Below are 15,211 nucleotides of genomic sequence, written 5' to 3'. Positions count from 1 at the left end.
TCAGTTTAGATTTACAGATGCACACAGTGCTTGACAGGACGGGTGATGATGCGGTGGAGCAATCTGAATCATGGATGTAGCGCCACCTGCTGTTCATGGGATGCTCCAAACAGCAGAGAGCAAAATAAGAGTTTTACCTATGAATCACATTTACTTAACAAATTATGAGTTTGGCAAAACAGCTTGGTGATGATGTGGGAAACTTAGAGTCAGCTGAGCTGCTGAGTTAGATAGTTATAGGAAATAGTGTCTGCCAGTGTTTATGCTCTTTGTGGCTAGTCTATTAAATTCTGTTTTATGAACGTCTTCAATTTAAAATAGTAATTTAGAAGGACTAAACTTTTGTCCAAGGTGTCTCAAGTCACTCAATTGTTTCAATACAAAAACTGAAATTTGAGTAAATGTTGGACTTATAGTGGTATAAAGTGCCTTATTTAACCAGATAAGTATAGAAAAATATCGTATTTAAACATATTAAAATACAAAAATGATGCCTGTATTGCTCAAAAAGTGAAAAAAAAAAGTACAAATGTAAGTAAAAAAAGTGAAATAAAAATAATGTCTCAATAAAAGAAACGTATCAAGTTAAAACAACCTCTTAATTTTAAACCTTGACCCATGTTCCCTTTATTAACATAGAGGGCGTCTGGGGCTGTAGTCCAAAACTCCTATTACTGGCAGCGCCTACTGATTTGGCAAAAAGAGCAAAATCTGCAGAATGCCAAAAATACTGGGAATGTGCTAATGTTGTTCAGTTTCTTCAGGTGCATTGCTGCTACCTACTGGGAGGAGTGAGCATTACAACTAAGAACACAACTGTGTTTGAAGATTTGTGAGATAACTGTGAGGTGATACAAAAGACAAGCAGTTAATCTTTTTTATCTTAGTAGAGGTGTTGTACATCTCACAGGTAACTTATTATTTTTACAGAATAATCCTTCCTATTATTGGTGGTTTTTAGCCTTTTACAAACTGTTGTATTTTCTTCTTATAAGTTTTGTGTTTTTTAATTTTGTGGTTTTTATTCTTGTCCTCACATTTCTTTTATTTCATTTTACTGCTCATTTTTATTTTATAAGGCACTTTGCCACCCTGTTTAAAAAGGTGCTATATAAATAAGAGTCACCTATTATTATTATTATTATTATTATGAATTATTATAATGAATTAATGATAATAATAATAATAGTAATAATGTTATTGTTTTTATCAGTTGATGCTACTGTGTGTTTTCTCAGCATTGCTATACATTCATGAGCAGGTTAGGGGGTTTGGAAAGGTTATGATCTCTTGCAGTCAATTAGCAGAGGAAGCTGTAGATCTTGTGGTTTGACAGTAGATAAATACTTAAGGCATAAACATAGAGTCTATGACTCAGAAATGTTATATGGTCTAATATCAGACCTGCTACATTTATTTAAAAAATGTAATAATTTGTAAAATTGACTAAATGCAGGTGCTTAAGAATTGACCAAGAACAAACTTTTGGTTGATTGGGCCCCTTGTAACCTTGGTTTTAAAAGATCCAAAAGATTAATTATCATATTCATCATTCAAATTGAACAGGAAAACAACTTATATTTAACTGCAGCTATGTCTCAGTTTAAACAGATATAGCTGCAGTGTTACATCAGTAGACACCTTTTTTTTTGCTCAAAATCAACAAGAACAAACTTAAAAGGCATGTGCACTATATAAAGACGACTTAAGCAGAAGAAAAGTGGTAGGGCCAGTAGTGATAATTGATCGACCCAGTCAGGTAGCCCCACTGCTCAAAAATCAGTTTTAAAAAAACTTAAATACTCTATTCAGTGTTCAACATACTGCAGCTGCTCTGTCCTCCCTTGGTTAAAAGGTAAACCACACCCCCATCTGTGATGTCACAGTCTGGGCTTTGGGGGGAAATTGGTCATTCTAGTGGCCAACACATCCATCCAGATCAACAGCTTATCCTCTGGGTAGAGCTGGACATGATCTCCAGTGGCATTTGTAGAGGCTTTGCACACCCAGGACAGGCTGCCAGTAAATCACTGAGCTGCAACAACACAGACACAACAACCGCCACACACACAGGCCATTTAAAGGGGGCAAGTTTACCTGAAGCTGCATGTTTTCAACTGTGGATAGAGGTCAGAAAAATACTCCTTTCGGGAGGTGGATAAAATGCAACCGTGACACAGAAGCTAGATATATTTATAGTTTGACCATTGTGTACTGTTTCACTCCAGCTGTGCATGTTCTACCCCTTAGTGTGAGCTCAATGCTCCATTTAGTGATACACTTGCACTTTCAGACAGAAGACGGGGGTCATTAAAATCACAGCATTACAGGCATTCCAGGGTTCAGAAGGAGGATCTGGGTGGTAAACTTGTGGATTAGAGCTGGGGTTGAGCAACATCTGGCAAATAAATCAGAAAACAAATATTGAGGACTACGATACAGTCCAAGAGCAGTAATCACTCATCTAAAATACCACACATTGGAGCCTGAAATAGGAGATTTAGCAGTATCACACACAGAAAAAAAAGCAAAACAGTATTCAGTAATTTAATCCAACCATAATTTAAGCAGCAGGAGTCAGTCTTGTGGAAAAAAAGAGTGTGCAGTCTTTACAGGACCCTGAAAGTCCTTCTTCTCCTCCAGGCCTTTACAGAGCAACGATAACGATCTCAGTGTTGGGGGTCAGGAAGGTCCTGATGGTGTTTCTGCCCCAGGTTTGTTTGTTGGGTCTAAAACTGTTCCTTCATACACCATTTTGTTTTTGATGCCACCCTGGATTATTCTCTGCTGCACACGAAGTTGAGCGTTGTTCATCCTGCAGTAAAGCCTGATGACAGAGACATGAGAGCGTGGCTGTCAAAAAAATAATCATCGACATCAGGAGTCAATTTCTGATCAGAAAGTGAAAGACAGGCACATAGGGATAATTTGGAAGTCTGCAAAAAGACCTACCAAGAGCCAAGTGTGGTCAGCATAAATCCTGCAAATCCCACATCAAAAGACCGCCTTACCCGACCTGAAGTCAACGGAACAAACTGTAATTTACAAGTCAGAAGCTACACAGGAAAACCTCAAGGTTCAAACAATTTCTTAACAGTTTCTTACGGACTAAAAAAATTTTCATGCATTTTAGTCCAAATGACCCTCTGTGTGAGTAATTTTTAGATGTCTTAAACTGTCTTAAAAGCCCTTCTCGGGTATGCACAAAGATCTTGACCCAAATAAACTCCATGAGCCAACACAAAGAAAAACATTTTCTTTAAATTAAGTTATCCATTAGTTATTCATTAAGCTGTGAGCAAGAACAAAAACCTAAATGAGAATGGAAAAGACCTTTGCATAAACAGGATACAGACTCTGTCAAGACTCACTTGTGGCTAGAAAATGCAACAGGCCAGCAGCCAGTGAGCCCCCAGCTCCATGTAGGACTGCATCCCTGGCACAAGGAGTGTTCTGGACATCCAGGATCCCCAGCAACCGAAAACCCTCGAGAGGGGAAAAAAATGTAAGAGTGAGAAACAAAAGCACACAGTTCATACACATTTATTTTTTTATTTCACATTAATAAGATCAAAACCTAACCAGAAAAAACACTGAAACATAACATATAGACAGACTTAGTGCATTCTTTGTATATCTTTTGTGTTATTTAACACATCATTCAAAAAGTCATGATTTTATTTAATTTGGAGCATTATTGTCACGTGTTTCCCCTTAATGTGTAACCCTAATGTGTTTAGCACCAGCAGTAATATTTTCTGGGAGTGTTTTTGAGAGAACAGCCAGAGGAATGTTATGGAGCCGGCGGCAACTTATTACTTCAAATTGGGTGTAACAATTGAATTGCCCCCACGGTCTTAACTGAGGCTCATTCATAAATTTTGTATCAGTGGTGACAGTTTGTAAACTGATGTATGTAATAGGTCTACCAACCAGCACAGACCAGCGTTGTGTTTACAATCAACATTGTGAGTCCAAGTTAACTTAATAATTAATAAATTAATTCAACTGAGTTCAGCCAGTCATCCCAAAAAAGAAACTCAAGCGCCAGGAATGTTAATTTAAGAAATGGTGACATTGACAATAATGATCTTGTGTCGTGTACGCTAAGGCCTTTAGTGTTACATAAACCGCATATGTCAGGGCAGTAATATAGAGCGTCTCTAAAGAAAAGAAACAGTGTTGACTTTTTAGGTTTTCTGACAGTAAAGCACTGCTTTGACCTTTCGAAGTTTTCCCTTTCCATTCAAATATAACCTTGCAAAGAAATGCATATTTCAGGTACTTACTTGGTTCTTGCTCCCCTCTTCTCCCGCCATACCTAAATTTGTGTATCTCACTCGGCAGAGATTAAAGCTAATTTATCTTTAAGTTAGGTCATGTAACCGACATTTTTCATAACCACACAAGCGCATGCGCATGACGGGTCCGTCTGCTCTTAATCGTCGAGTGAAACAAAGCTGAAGGATGATTCGTTCCGATATCACGTCTGAGAAAATCATTAACGATTCGTTTTGATTGACACTAATACAATGTTTGCATTAAATGTGTGTAGCAGCATAGGAGTACATCCATATCTCTCTTTGCAGCGTTTGTTCACTTAAACAGAGCTCACTGCTGGCCAATCATTGTGTAGGGGGAGAGTACTTAACCAGCTATCCTCCCCCCTGTTTCTTCCTTTGCACTTCTGTCTGTGTATTTCCGGGTCGAGCGATGACAGCTATGTCTGCATGTTGTTGTTTTGAGGATATTTTAGGTCGTGTAGTAGCAATAGTAGTTTATTTTGTGCCGCAGAGTGATCGGTGTGCTGCTGGGGCATGCGTGTCTGTCTGCGTCTTATTGTGGTTAGTGTTATCTCTCCCTCTCTCTCTCCGTTGATGATCTCGTAGCTTGCTAATGCTAGTGTGGTCATAGGCGCCCGTAGCTGCCTGGGTCTATTTCTCCCTCCCTCCTCTCGTGTGCATGTGTGTCTGCTGCTGCTGCTTAGAAGGTATGTAGAGTTATTAATATAGGTCATAACCGCAACATTGTCAGCCATATCACTAATTTTAACATCTGCGATAGGTGTAGTCTGCCTGAATGCCAGCTAACACTGCCGCTGTATGTGACGTCATTGCCAGCCGCCTGAGAACGCTGCTGTTTTGTCTCCGTGTTTTGCCTCCACTGCTTTGTATGCACTTTCGCTGCTTGCCTCGACTGATTGCTTTTCCGCTGCTGTGCTACGGCTTGCTACTGGCCTGTTCTGCTACTGCCCCGTCTCGTGGCTTCACCTGTCTGGGAGCTTAACGCTGGCAGCCTCTGTCTGCCTTCTGGACTGATCTGTCTGCTGTGATCAGCTACTGAATGGACTTTATTTGATTTGCCAGGCTGCTCGGCCTCTCCTGACAGACAGACATCACGTCCAGTTCCTTTATTTTTGAGTTTAGCTTACATTTTAAGTGGTGTTTTAGTGGTGGGGTTGTATATCCCTTTTTGTTTAGTTACAATTGCATTAGTTTTCCTCTTTATTTTGTTAAGATTATTTCTATAGGTTAACCTTTTGGGTTTAGGATTACTTTGACTTAGTTATACCTTTTAGCTTAGTTGTCTTATTTGATTTGGGGTATTTAGTGGGTTTTCGTCGAGTAATTTCTTTGTTTGATCATAGGTTATTTTGCTTGTTTAATTTGTGTGTTTAATGGTTTAACCTTCAATTTAGTTAGTAGCGGGGTTCGTACAGGTCCTTGAAATCCTTGAAAATGCTTATTTTTTCATTTTGTGTTTTCAAGGTTTAAAAAGTACTTGATTTTCTATTCAAGTGCTTGAGAATGCTTAAATTTCTAATCGTATATAACTCACTACTCAGCTTCCTAACTCAACAGATCGATCAAATTGAGAGAAATAAAGTAAATTTGTGGGGGGAAAAAACGTTCCATCTGATGGGCTCGCAGGTGTAACATCACTGGTCTGTTTATATGTGCGTTGTGACGTCTCCCCCATGAGGATTGTTCCTTAAACAGCATGCCGGGAGGCTGCCGCTTCAATGTCCGTTGGCTGGAGAAAGGGAAATACAAATTTTAGATTAAACGTAGCGCAAATCACCGTGCAGCATACTGCAATGTATGCAAAAAGGAGATTGCAGTGGAAGCTATGGGCGAGTCGGCACTCGCCAGCCACATGAGAGGTACCCTGTTAGCCCTTCACGGTAATTAGCCAATTAGCCTGCTACCTGTTGAAGCTAACCACCTTTTTATGCTACATGCTAGGCATGAGTAATGAAGGCAGTGTCCCATTTAACATAAAGGTAGTGTTGTCTGCGGGTGTTTGTCGGGGCAGGTTATAAAATAACTGCGGTCAGGCGGTGACAAGTTTTGTCTACAAATACCGGGTCGTGCCTGGTCTGAGCATACGGCCGCGGCGGAGTGGGAGGCTCGCCCTGTACATACGAAGGAACGAAACGGCGTTTCTCATTGAGACCCGGCACAGACGAACAACGGTCATGTGATAACCTGCCCCGAACATCAAACCATAGAGGTTAGATGGCTCGTTCGTGCTAAAGCCGCGCTACCGGCTTGGTCTATTATAAGCGTCTGAGATGTGGCTATCTAACTCATTGTTTGAGAATAATAAAAACCATAGAATTCGATACAGAAAAGTAGGGCTGGGTTAAAAAAAAACGATTCTCAAAAATAAAAACGATCCTCATTTTCAAAATTTGACATCTATTCATAGAGTCCAAGAATCGATCTTTTAATCAAAAGAAAATATTCCCTTTCTTGGCCGGATTTTAGTTTCGGACTGCAGGTGCTCCACACAGAATATTCCGTTCCTGCAAGTCAGTGTGGGATATATAGTCATACCCTCTCTGTGTTTAACTCACAGCGAGTTTTTGTAAGATTATATGAAGTAGACATCAACCCAAGATGCATCTGGATCAGCGCGTCTCCTCACGCTCCCCTTCATTAGGAGATCATAACTTTGGCATGTAGCAGTCTTAGCGTAACAGATTTTACTTGGGAGACAACAGGTGCAATTTGTGGCTGTGGCAGCTTTGACTGTGACCTGCTGGCAAGCTGCCAACGGGTCACACATGAGGAGAGTGCAGAACTGGCAGCTGTGGCGCCTGCCAGTAGCAGAACTGGCAGCTGTGGCGCCTGCCAGTAGCAGAACTGGCAGCTGCGGCGCCTGCCAGTAGCAGAACTGGCAGCTGTGGCGCCTGCCAGTAGCAGAACTGGCAGCTGTGGCGCCTGCCAGTAGCAGAACTGGCAGTTGCGGCGCCTGCCAGTAGCAGAACTGGCAGCTGAGGCGTCTGCCAGTATCAGAACTGGCAGCTGCAGCGCCTGCCAGTAGCAGAACTGGCAGCTGAGGTGTCTGCCAGTAGCAGAACTGGCAGCTGCGGCGCCTGCCAGTAGCAGAACTGGCAGCTGCGGCGCCTGCCAGTAGCAGAACTGGCAGCCGAGGTGTCTGCCAGTAGCAGAACTGGCAGCTGCGGCGCCTGCCAGTAGCTGCCGATGTTGTACTGACCTCTCTTCCACGGGTCACACATGAGGACAGTGCAGAACTGGCTGCTGCCACCACTTTTGCTGTCCCTCACCTCATAAGTCATGACAGTGAGACAGATCGACGCCCCCAAGAGGCAGAGGTCAGTAACTACAGGCCACCTCTAGTCAAACCTATGTAGCCTATTGCTCACTCAAATCCTAAACGCTCTCTAGATGCAGGGCTCCATTTGTTAAACGCTGGTGTTTTTAACGTGTGGTTGTTTGTTACAAGGTGTTCAGATTAATTCTGAGGGTCTGAACTGGAGATATGACTTCACTGTTTGTCTTCAGACTGATCCACTGAGAGCTGTCAGCTGCTTCATTAACATACACAGTGTTGGGAAGGGTGCGTTTAATTCAGTGGTGTGCGGTTAGGAGAGGCAGAGGAGGCAGTGCCTCCCCTAGGCTGAAAAGAAAAAAAAAATTTTTTTTATAAATTTTTTTTTTTGCAGTTGTTTGTATACAGTTTGTCATAATTAAAAATCAAAAAAGGGAAATTGCTTATTTGTCAATTAGAGGGAGGCTAACAGAGGGGACGGACAGCGTTTCGCGCGGGCTTCATGCTTGTAATGTGCGATGGAGGCAGAGTCTCCGAGAGAGAGAGAGACCGTTACTTGAAATCACAACGTTTTGCAGGTTCGCGCATGCGTACTAAGGTCTCACGCTGATTAACATGGGCATCGATGAGGCACAACGCTTCTCTGCCTCTGCAGGTTGTAATACCGCACCTGCTTTGAGGTCTCGCGATAGTTTGTTAGTGCAGACGTTTAAAAGAGCATACCGGAGGTGTCTGGCCTGTGTTCTTGTGTTGTTAAGATACGGGTTATTTTTGTTCGTATTTTGCTCTTTCCTCTGTGATGTAAATCCTGTAGAAATGCAGGTGAACGTATGTTTTGGGTTTTAATTGGCATTTTGTCATGTTAACTCCAGGACTTTAGCCTGTCTCCGAACCGTAGATGGGAAAGCTGATTAACATTTATTTACTTGGCTCGTTGCTGGTAACCGGTGTCTAGGAGTCCGGGCCAAAGTGAGGGAAAAGACTAAAGAGGAGGAAAAAAAGGTGCACCTTCTGCACAACCGCACATTTATTGAGGAAACAAAGACCAAAATAATGTACTCCCACCCCACACACACCATGCATGCACTCAGACCGTCTCTCCTTCTGCTATGTCCCAAGCGCGCTCACGCAAGCACGCACGCACGCACGCACACACACACACACACACACACACACACACAGCACAGCACAGACTGTCATCGCGTTAAAGGGGCAAGGCTGGCCAGTAACAGTTTGTATTAGCAAATGTGAGCAGTGCACTGTATATATAACACACACATATAGAAGTTTCAACTTTAGCTGGCTGCCTGCCTCCCTCGTCATGGACCTCACCGCACGTTACTGGTTTAATTTGTTCTCCCAGTCTGCCCGGTTTGTGGACCATCTACTGTGGAGGGATGTTGTTTTCACAAAGGAGGGAGCTGCATTAAGAAAAATTGTTGTAATATAATAAATTTAATATAAATCCTCATAATGCTCCTATTACTCATAGTTTCAAAGATAATGATACCAGTTTCGTCAGCAAGTGATGAGAATCAGTTCTTTGAGAAGTAGTAAAAAGAAAAGAATCAGGAAAAAAATGTTTTTTTTTGTAAATGCGAGTCTTCCCTGTGAAGTTGTGAACAAATGTGCTGTTAAACACAAAACAATGAAATTGCCATTTTGTGTGCGCATCAATTTCTTAACATTCTGAAATTAACAACCGCTCATAGTACTTGAAACGTTTAAAAAGTGACCTTGAAGTTCCTTGAAAAGTACTTGAATTTGACCATGAAAAATCTGTATGAACCCTGTTGTAGAATTTTGTTATTTTTGTTTAATTGCTTTATTATTTTGTTTTCGACTCCACTAATTGTTTTATTCCCTTTTCAGTTGCTGAGGATCGGTGGTGGTGCTGGTGGTCTGGGTGGCAGTATCTCCTCCTTCTGCGTGCTGTGCTCCCCTGGGCTTTGGTTATGTCACAACCCTGAAGTGTGTGTGTCACGAGTGTCTGGGTGCTTTTTGGTTTGTTTTGTTGGATCCCTCCCCCCTTCACTAGCCCATTGTCCACCTGGTAAGCCTCAGCGCCTGATTAGGTTTCCCCTTTCCCCCTTCTTGTGTGTGTGGTATTTTATAAAAAGAGATGTTTAAAACTTGTTAATAAAATCTATTTTTATAATGTGAACCATGTTTCAAGCCTCATGAGTATAATGAACCCGTGTGTGCTTTAAGAGGGAAAAGCGAAAGAAATTGACTCTCTGGGTGGCGTTGTCTGGTCCTTGAAATTCTCTGGTGTAAGCTAGTGTTCCTCGCTACCACCGCCACATGTGTATCTGCTCTGAATAGGAGATAGCCTAGACCTTTTCTGTCCAGGGGCGGGTCTCTCTCCTCACACTCACACACACACACACACACACACACACACACACACTTATAACAATGATTATTATTTTTATATGCAAAACAAAAAAAAATAAACCAAAAACCAAACATAAAGTTAATTAAAATAAATTTTAAAAAAATAACTAAATAGAATTTAACCTAACTAAAAATTTGCTACCCCTATCCATCGAGTCATACTCCTTCCTTGGCTGGTGAATGCACTTAACTACTCACTTCTTATTGTCTTAACCATTTAAGTTGACCTGACTACAGGTTGATTATGAAGCTTTTTCTATGGCTTTAAGCTTTGAGTAGGAAAAGGTTCTGCCCTTTGGACAGAAATAGACAGAGGCAAAACTTCAAAGGAAGGTACTTATGCTTCATTCATCTTTTATTCTAAGCACAGAAATGTAGACAGGAAAGTCAACCAGGATAACACTGTTCCGGTGTTTAAAAAACTGAGAAGAAGCCTAAGCCTTTATTCCATTAATAACAGCGTTAAATTTGCGACAGAACCTTGTCAAGAGGAAGCCAGCGTGTCACAGTGATCCCACACTGATAAAACAGGATTATTTGGCCAGCAGCAGTAGATTACTGCCTGACAGTCTCCATCCGGCTACATGGCGGACCTCACAGAAAATTCTACTATGATAAGTCTTTAATGTCTGTTGGGCAGACAGCTACTTTATTGAAACTGAAGAATTTAATATCAGTTAATACAGATATATATGTTAAATGGTAACATAATGGTCATAAGTGACATGGAAGTATGAAAAAGCAATGCCTTCACAATTTAGATGCTGTTTACATCATGACTGATACACTTTTTTGTGCATTTATTTCATTTCAACACATGGGTCAAAAGGCAATGAAAAACTTTTGTTCAAAGCTGAATGCAAGGTTACAGCTCAACAAATATGGTGTAAAAGTCATTTTATTTCAATTCAGTTCATTTCACACAGAGTGAAATATTTGAAGCATTTATTTCTAGAAGATGATTACGGCAAACAGTTAGACAAAACCCAAATTCAGTTCCTCAGTGAATTAGAATATTACACAAGACCTAATAAGTGTTTTGTTTTTTTTAAATTACAGACATGTTGACCTGTTTACTTTAATATAAAATCTGTAATCCAACAAAGACCATCAAAGACAACAGAATTTTATTTTTGTTCTGTTAATGTAGCAGTTTAAATCAGCCTATGGGATGTGAAATTGACATAGAGATAGACTAATCCCAGTAAAACCTGCATTATGTTGCCCATATCAACAACATCAGGTTACCAGGGTTGACGTCTAATAGGAGCAAGTTTCATCCTGGATACCACACTCCTTTGAGTCCTATAAAAACTGAGGCTATTCAGCCTTGTTATGCTGTTCGCAGAGTCCAGAAGGGTAAGTTTGGCTCCTTTATACCAACAATAACTATGCAATTTGGTGTGCGTTTGTCTGAATGTTTTATACACTATTTTGTTCTCTTTTTTCTTTTCTTTTTTTACATTAAATGAAATGAAGTGTTATGAATGATAATGAACAGCAGAGGTCAGGAATGATCAATGATGGTGCAGCAGGTCTGATTTACAAAGTGAGCAGGTTTCTGCAATTTGTTTATCTACAGCTGAAAAAAATCCCTTCTTCATATTTTATTAGTGGGTCAGTTGGTTGTGTGTTTTGTCCTTCACAAGAAAAAATGAAGACTTCTATCATCCACATTAGTCAGACTTCATTATATTTTTATGTGCCTCATTATTTCGCTTCTGATTTACGATGAAACGTGTCAAATCATACAAAACAAGAGATTCCACAGTTCTGCAAATCACTCATTGAACCATACAGCAGACTGAGGTAAATACAGGTATCTCTATATAACCTGAAATAGAAAACCATACCATAAACAAAAAAGTGACTATTTATTTATAGGTATTTTTAATGGCTGAAACAGACCAAGTTTGAAATTGCTTCTGAAACAGCCTTTTTTGACATGTGTCATCTACCCATAGGTTCTTGTTAAGAAATACGTTTGACTGTTGAAATATGGCACAATGACTTCTATGTCAAGAAAGACAAACTACATATGCACTGGATAAAATAAGTGAGCAGTTTGTCGTCAGAGTGCATAAAAATCAATGCAAACAAACATTAACAATAACTCAGCTTTGTCTCCCACAGGATTATTGCTGCTCAGGTCAACAGCGTGATGTTTCATCTGATGTTGGGTTTGCTTATGGGGGCCACATTTTCCATTTGGCCCCTGAGCCTGGCAGGTAAATAAGACATTTCAATGGTACCATATTGTCAACGTTGTATTGGATTTTTATCTCAAGGTGTTAATAATTGTTTTTATTCATCTTTTTAAAAATAATGGTAAAAAACTTGGAAAGTCATAGAAAGGTTAATCTTTGCAAAGTGTTAGGACTTTCATGAAGCATAAAGTGAATCGTGACCTTTATTAGCCCCCTGTTTTGTGAAAAGCTAGGGTAGCCAGATACTTTTTCTTGACTCTTGTAACAATTTTTTTCCTAACCTTATAATAGATTTTAATTAATGAGGTCAGGGGGAGGAGCTTCACAGCGGTTAGCAACTGTTTTCTCCCAGCAAGAATGATACTAGTTCAGTCGGGCAGATGGGTTCTCTTTGGTCACTCCGACTTCCTTCCACAGTACGAAAACATGATTGTCAAGTTGATTGGTCTCTCTGAATTACCCGTAGATGTGAGTGACTGGTTGTCTGTGTCCTGTAATAAGCATTAAGACTTTGTCTCAATATAAGTGAAATAGTAAAAGTGGAGTGGAGTTTTGGTTGTCAAAACCAGCGAAAACTTGGATTTTAAAAAGAACACAAAAAAAAAGAAGTAGAAGAAGAAGAAGAAGAAGTAGAAGAAGAAGAAGAAGAAGAAGAAGAAGAAGAAGAAGGGAAATATAGCATGTGTTCAAACATGTGCAACAATAAGCTGTTCCTGACTTGATGGGTATGTTATTAGAATATATGACTTAAATTGCTTTGCACTACATCCTTAAAAAATAAAATAAAACAAAATAAAGTGAATAAAAAAATAAAACAAATGAATAAAAATAAATAAATGAAAATATAAAGAAATAAATATTTTAAGTGAACTGTCTTGTGATCAGTGGTTGAATGTGTTGTTTTGTATTCATCTCGGTGGAATATTATTGATACTAATGTCACACTTATCATTGCTGGATATTTTTTTAATAAATGTATAATCTGGCAGAGTTCATTTTGTAGATTACGCCTTGAGTTTGCACAGTCTGAAACTTACTGAAGATCCATGGTTTATATTCTTGTTGAGCTAGTTTTGGAAGTTTTGGAAGCTGGCACTGCAGTCCTTTGTAGTTCTGAGTTAAAAAAAACCTGCTTATTTGTTAAGAATGTTTAAAAGTTCTTGTGACCACCTTTGTTTTTTCTTCACTAGCCGCCTTTCAACTTCCACCATGCCAGCTTATCAACCAGACCGTGTCTCTGGAGAAGGAAGGCTGTCCAAAGTGCCACCCAGTGGAGACCACCATATGCAGTGGTCATTGCATCACCAAGGTATTGTGAGAGCTATGGGAGAGAGAAAAAAACTCACCATATTTCTGGAGAAAATAATTTTTCAGCAGGGAGGAAACATTGGAATAAGAAGCCTTGCTGGTGACTTCTTTACCAAAAAATTATAAGAAGTCTGCTATTGTTTTCATGTTTACACGTAGGAAGTGTTAATATTCTTTATCTTTCCTACCAATGATGTATACATAGTCGGCCACCCAAACATGAGGCAAATATTTAGAATAAGTTTTAACCAGTTACTTAGGAGATATAAACAAATAAAACAAACAATTATGACAATGAACTTTGCATAACAGAGGGCGTCTGCCTCAACCAGCCTAAAACTCAGTTCTGTTGTGGACTGACCTGAGGGTTCTTTGCTGCTTTAACAGTGAGTTAAATTTGAGCCCAAAGAGGTTTGAAGACTCTAGGCTGTAAACGTGTAGAGTTAAGCGTTATAGTTTTCTTATTTGTAATTCCAAAGTGTTCCCCTGTTTAAAATCACAGAGCAAATGTCCCTGTAAGTGTTTCACCCCTTCATATTTCACTCATCATCTTCTTATTATCTTTCAAGGATCCTGTCATCAAGACGCCATTCAGCAATGTTTATCAGCATGTGTGCACCTACCGGGACCTGTACTACAGGACTCTTGAGCTTCCTGACTGTCCTCCTGGTGTAGACCCAGCTGTCACCTACCCTGTGGCTTTGAGCTGCCACTGTGGCCGCTGTGCCATGGACACGTCTGACTGCACCTTCGAGAGTCTGCAGCCAAACTTCTGCATGAATGACATACCTTTCTACTTCTAGTCACCTGTGTCAAATTATATTAAAAGGCATATTACGTGTAGAAACAGTTGTCACTTTTGGCACTCACTTTGCAATAAACAACGGTTGTTATAGTTACAGCAGTGGGGAACCTTCAGGGACTTCTAGGCCTTCAGAGAAGGCCTTAAAAAATCTGGACCAAAATATATACGTATCATATATATATATATATATATATATATATATATATATATATATATATATATATATATATATATATATATATATATATATATATATATATATATTCTCATTTATTTGAATAAAATACATTTAATATATCATATAAGTTCTTAAATTAAGTGTACAGCAAAGTTCACTTCAGTAATGAAAGGGTTTCTGTCTTGAAACATGTTGTCTCTATCAGAGCCCGGTTTGCTGGCTCGTTTAGTGGTTAGGACTTCACGAAGGCCAGGCTGTGTTTTGGTTTGGAGAGAGACAGGAAAATTGACCAATCACGATTTGATTTTTTGGGGGGGCGGGACAGAAACAGAAGAGCATAGGCCTTCGTGAAGTCCGAGCAGTGGGCAGAGTGGTGAGAGCGGTGAAAGGGATGGCAGAAGATGAGATCGAAGTTGTGGCTAGCTTGTTAGCATTTTTTCAGCGTGTGTGCGTAAAAATTTCATTAGGTCGCGCTCGTGCGAGTGGATATGTCTTAATACTCCATCTATCACAGGCACTGTGTAAGACATTGTGGATTGAATTCTCCCTCTCTTTCACTGGCTCAGTTAGTTTCCTCCACCTGAACTCTACCCTGTTTTAAAGAGAGAGCGCTGTCGCGTACACACGCAGCGCGTATGCGCATCACACACCGAAGACAGACAGAACTTCACAATGACACACATTTCACTATTTTAGAGTCAGCCTTCTCACCATATGATTCACACTGCTCTAGACTCT

The 15,211-nt window shown here is 40.0% G+C and overlaps 2 protein-coding genes across 3 annotated transcripts; one reads left to right on the top strand and one right to left on the bottom strand.

The window, feature by feature from the left end:
• Window positions 1-1,219: 1,219 nt before the first annotated feature.
• Window positions 1,220-4,455, bottom strand: cox20 (cytochrome c oxidase assembly factor COX20). Its single transcript, XM_074675983.1, has 4 exons — window positions 4,290-4,455; window positions 3,372-3,486; window positions 2,953-3,016; window positions 1,220-2,827 (listed from the first exon to the last, which is right to left on the bottom strand). The coding sequence occupies exons 1-4, from the start codon at window positions 4,317-4,319 to the stop codon at window positions 2,683-2,685; spliced, it is 354 nt and encodes a 117-aa protein (XP_074532084.1). The 5' UTR covers window positions 4,320-4,455; the 3' UTR covers window positions 1,220-2,682.
• Window positions 4,456-4,677: 222 nt separating this feature from the next.
• Window positions 4,678-14,293, top strand: LOC141795184 (gonadotropin subunit beta-2). 2 transcript variants are annotated; one of them, XM_074675982.1, is made up of 4 exons: window positions 4,678-4,990; window positions 9,451-12,203; window positions 13,373-13,491; window positions 14,060-14,293. In XM_074675982.1, the coding sequence occupies exons 2-4, from the start codon at window positions 12,137-12,139 to the stop codon at window positions 14,291-14,293; spliced, it is 420 nt and encodes a 139-aa protein (XP_074532083.1). In that variant the 5' UTR covers window positions 4,678-4,990; window positions 9,451-12,136. The 2 variants fall into 2 exon arrangements, with proteins under 2 accessions (XP_074532083.1, XP_074532082.1); XM_074675981.1 differs by having other exon boundaries at window positions 4,678-6,184.
• Window positions 14,294-15,211: the final 918 nt, after the last annotated feature.

Source organism: Halichoeres trimaculatus, unplaced genomic scaffold (assembly GCF_033239565.1).
Source record: "Halichoeres trimaculatus isolate MK-OKI-2021-1 unplaced genomic scaffold, fHalTri1.1 fHalTri1_scaffold_8, whole genome shotgun sequence".
Classification (NCBI taxonomy): Eukaryota; Metazoa; Chordata; class Actinopteri; order Labriformes; family Labridae; genus Halichoeres; species Halichoeres trimaculatus.
The sequence above is the reverse complement of the archived record's forward strand: the minus strand, read 5'-3'. Positions and strand labels throughout refer to the sequence as shown.

Coding starts and splice junctions, on each gene's coding strand:
- LOC141795184 (XM_074675982.1), top strand. CDS start 12,137: ATGTTTCATCTGATGTTGGGTTTGCTTATGGGGGCCACATTTTCCATT. Junction 12,204..13,372: donor TTGGCCCCTGAGCCTGGCAG/GTAAATAAGACA, acceptor TTTCTTCACTAG/CCGCCTTTCAACTTCCACCA. Junction 13,492..14,059: donor GTGGTCATTGCATCACCAAG/GTATTGTGAGAG, acceptor TTATCTTTCAAG/GATCCTGTCATCAAGACGCC.
- cox20 (XM_074675983.1), bottom strand. CDS start 4,319: ATGGCGGGAGAAGAGGGGAGCAAGAACCAA. Junction 3,487..4,289: donor AAGAGGGGAGCAAGAACCAA/GTAAGTACCTGA, acceptor TCCCCTCTCGAG/GGTTTTCGGTTGCTGGGGAT. Junction 2,828..2,952: donor CTGACCACACTTGGCTCTTG/GTAGGTCTTTTT, acceptor CTCTGTCATCAG/GCTTTACTGCAGGATGAACA.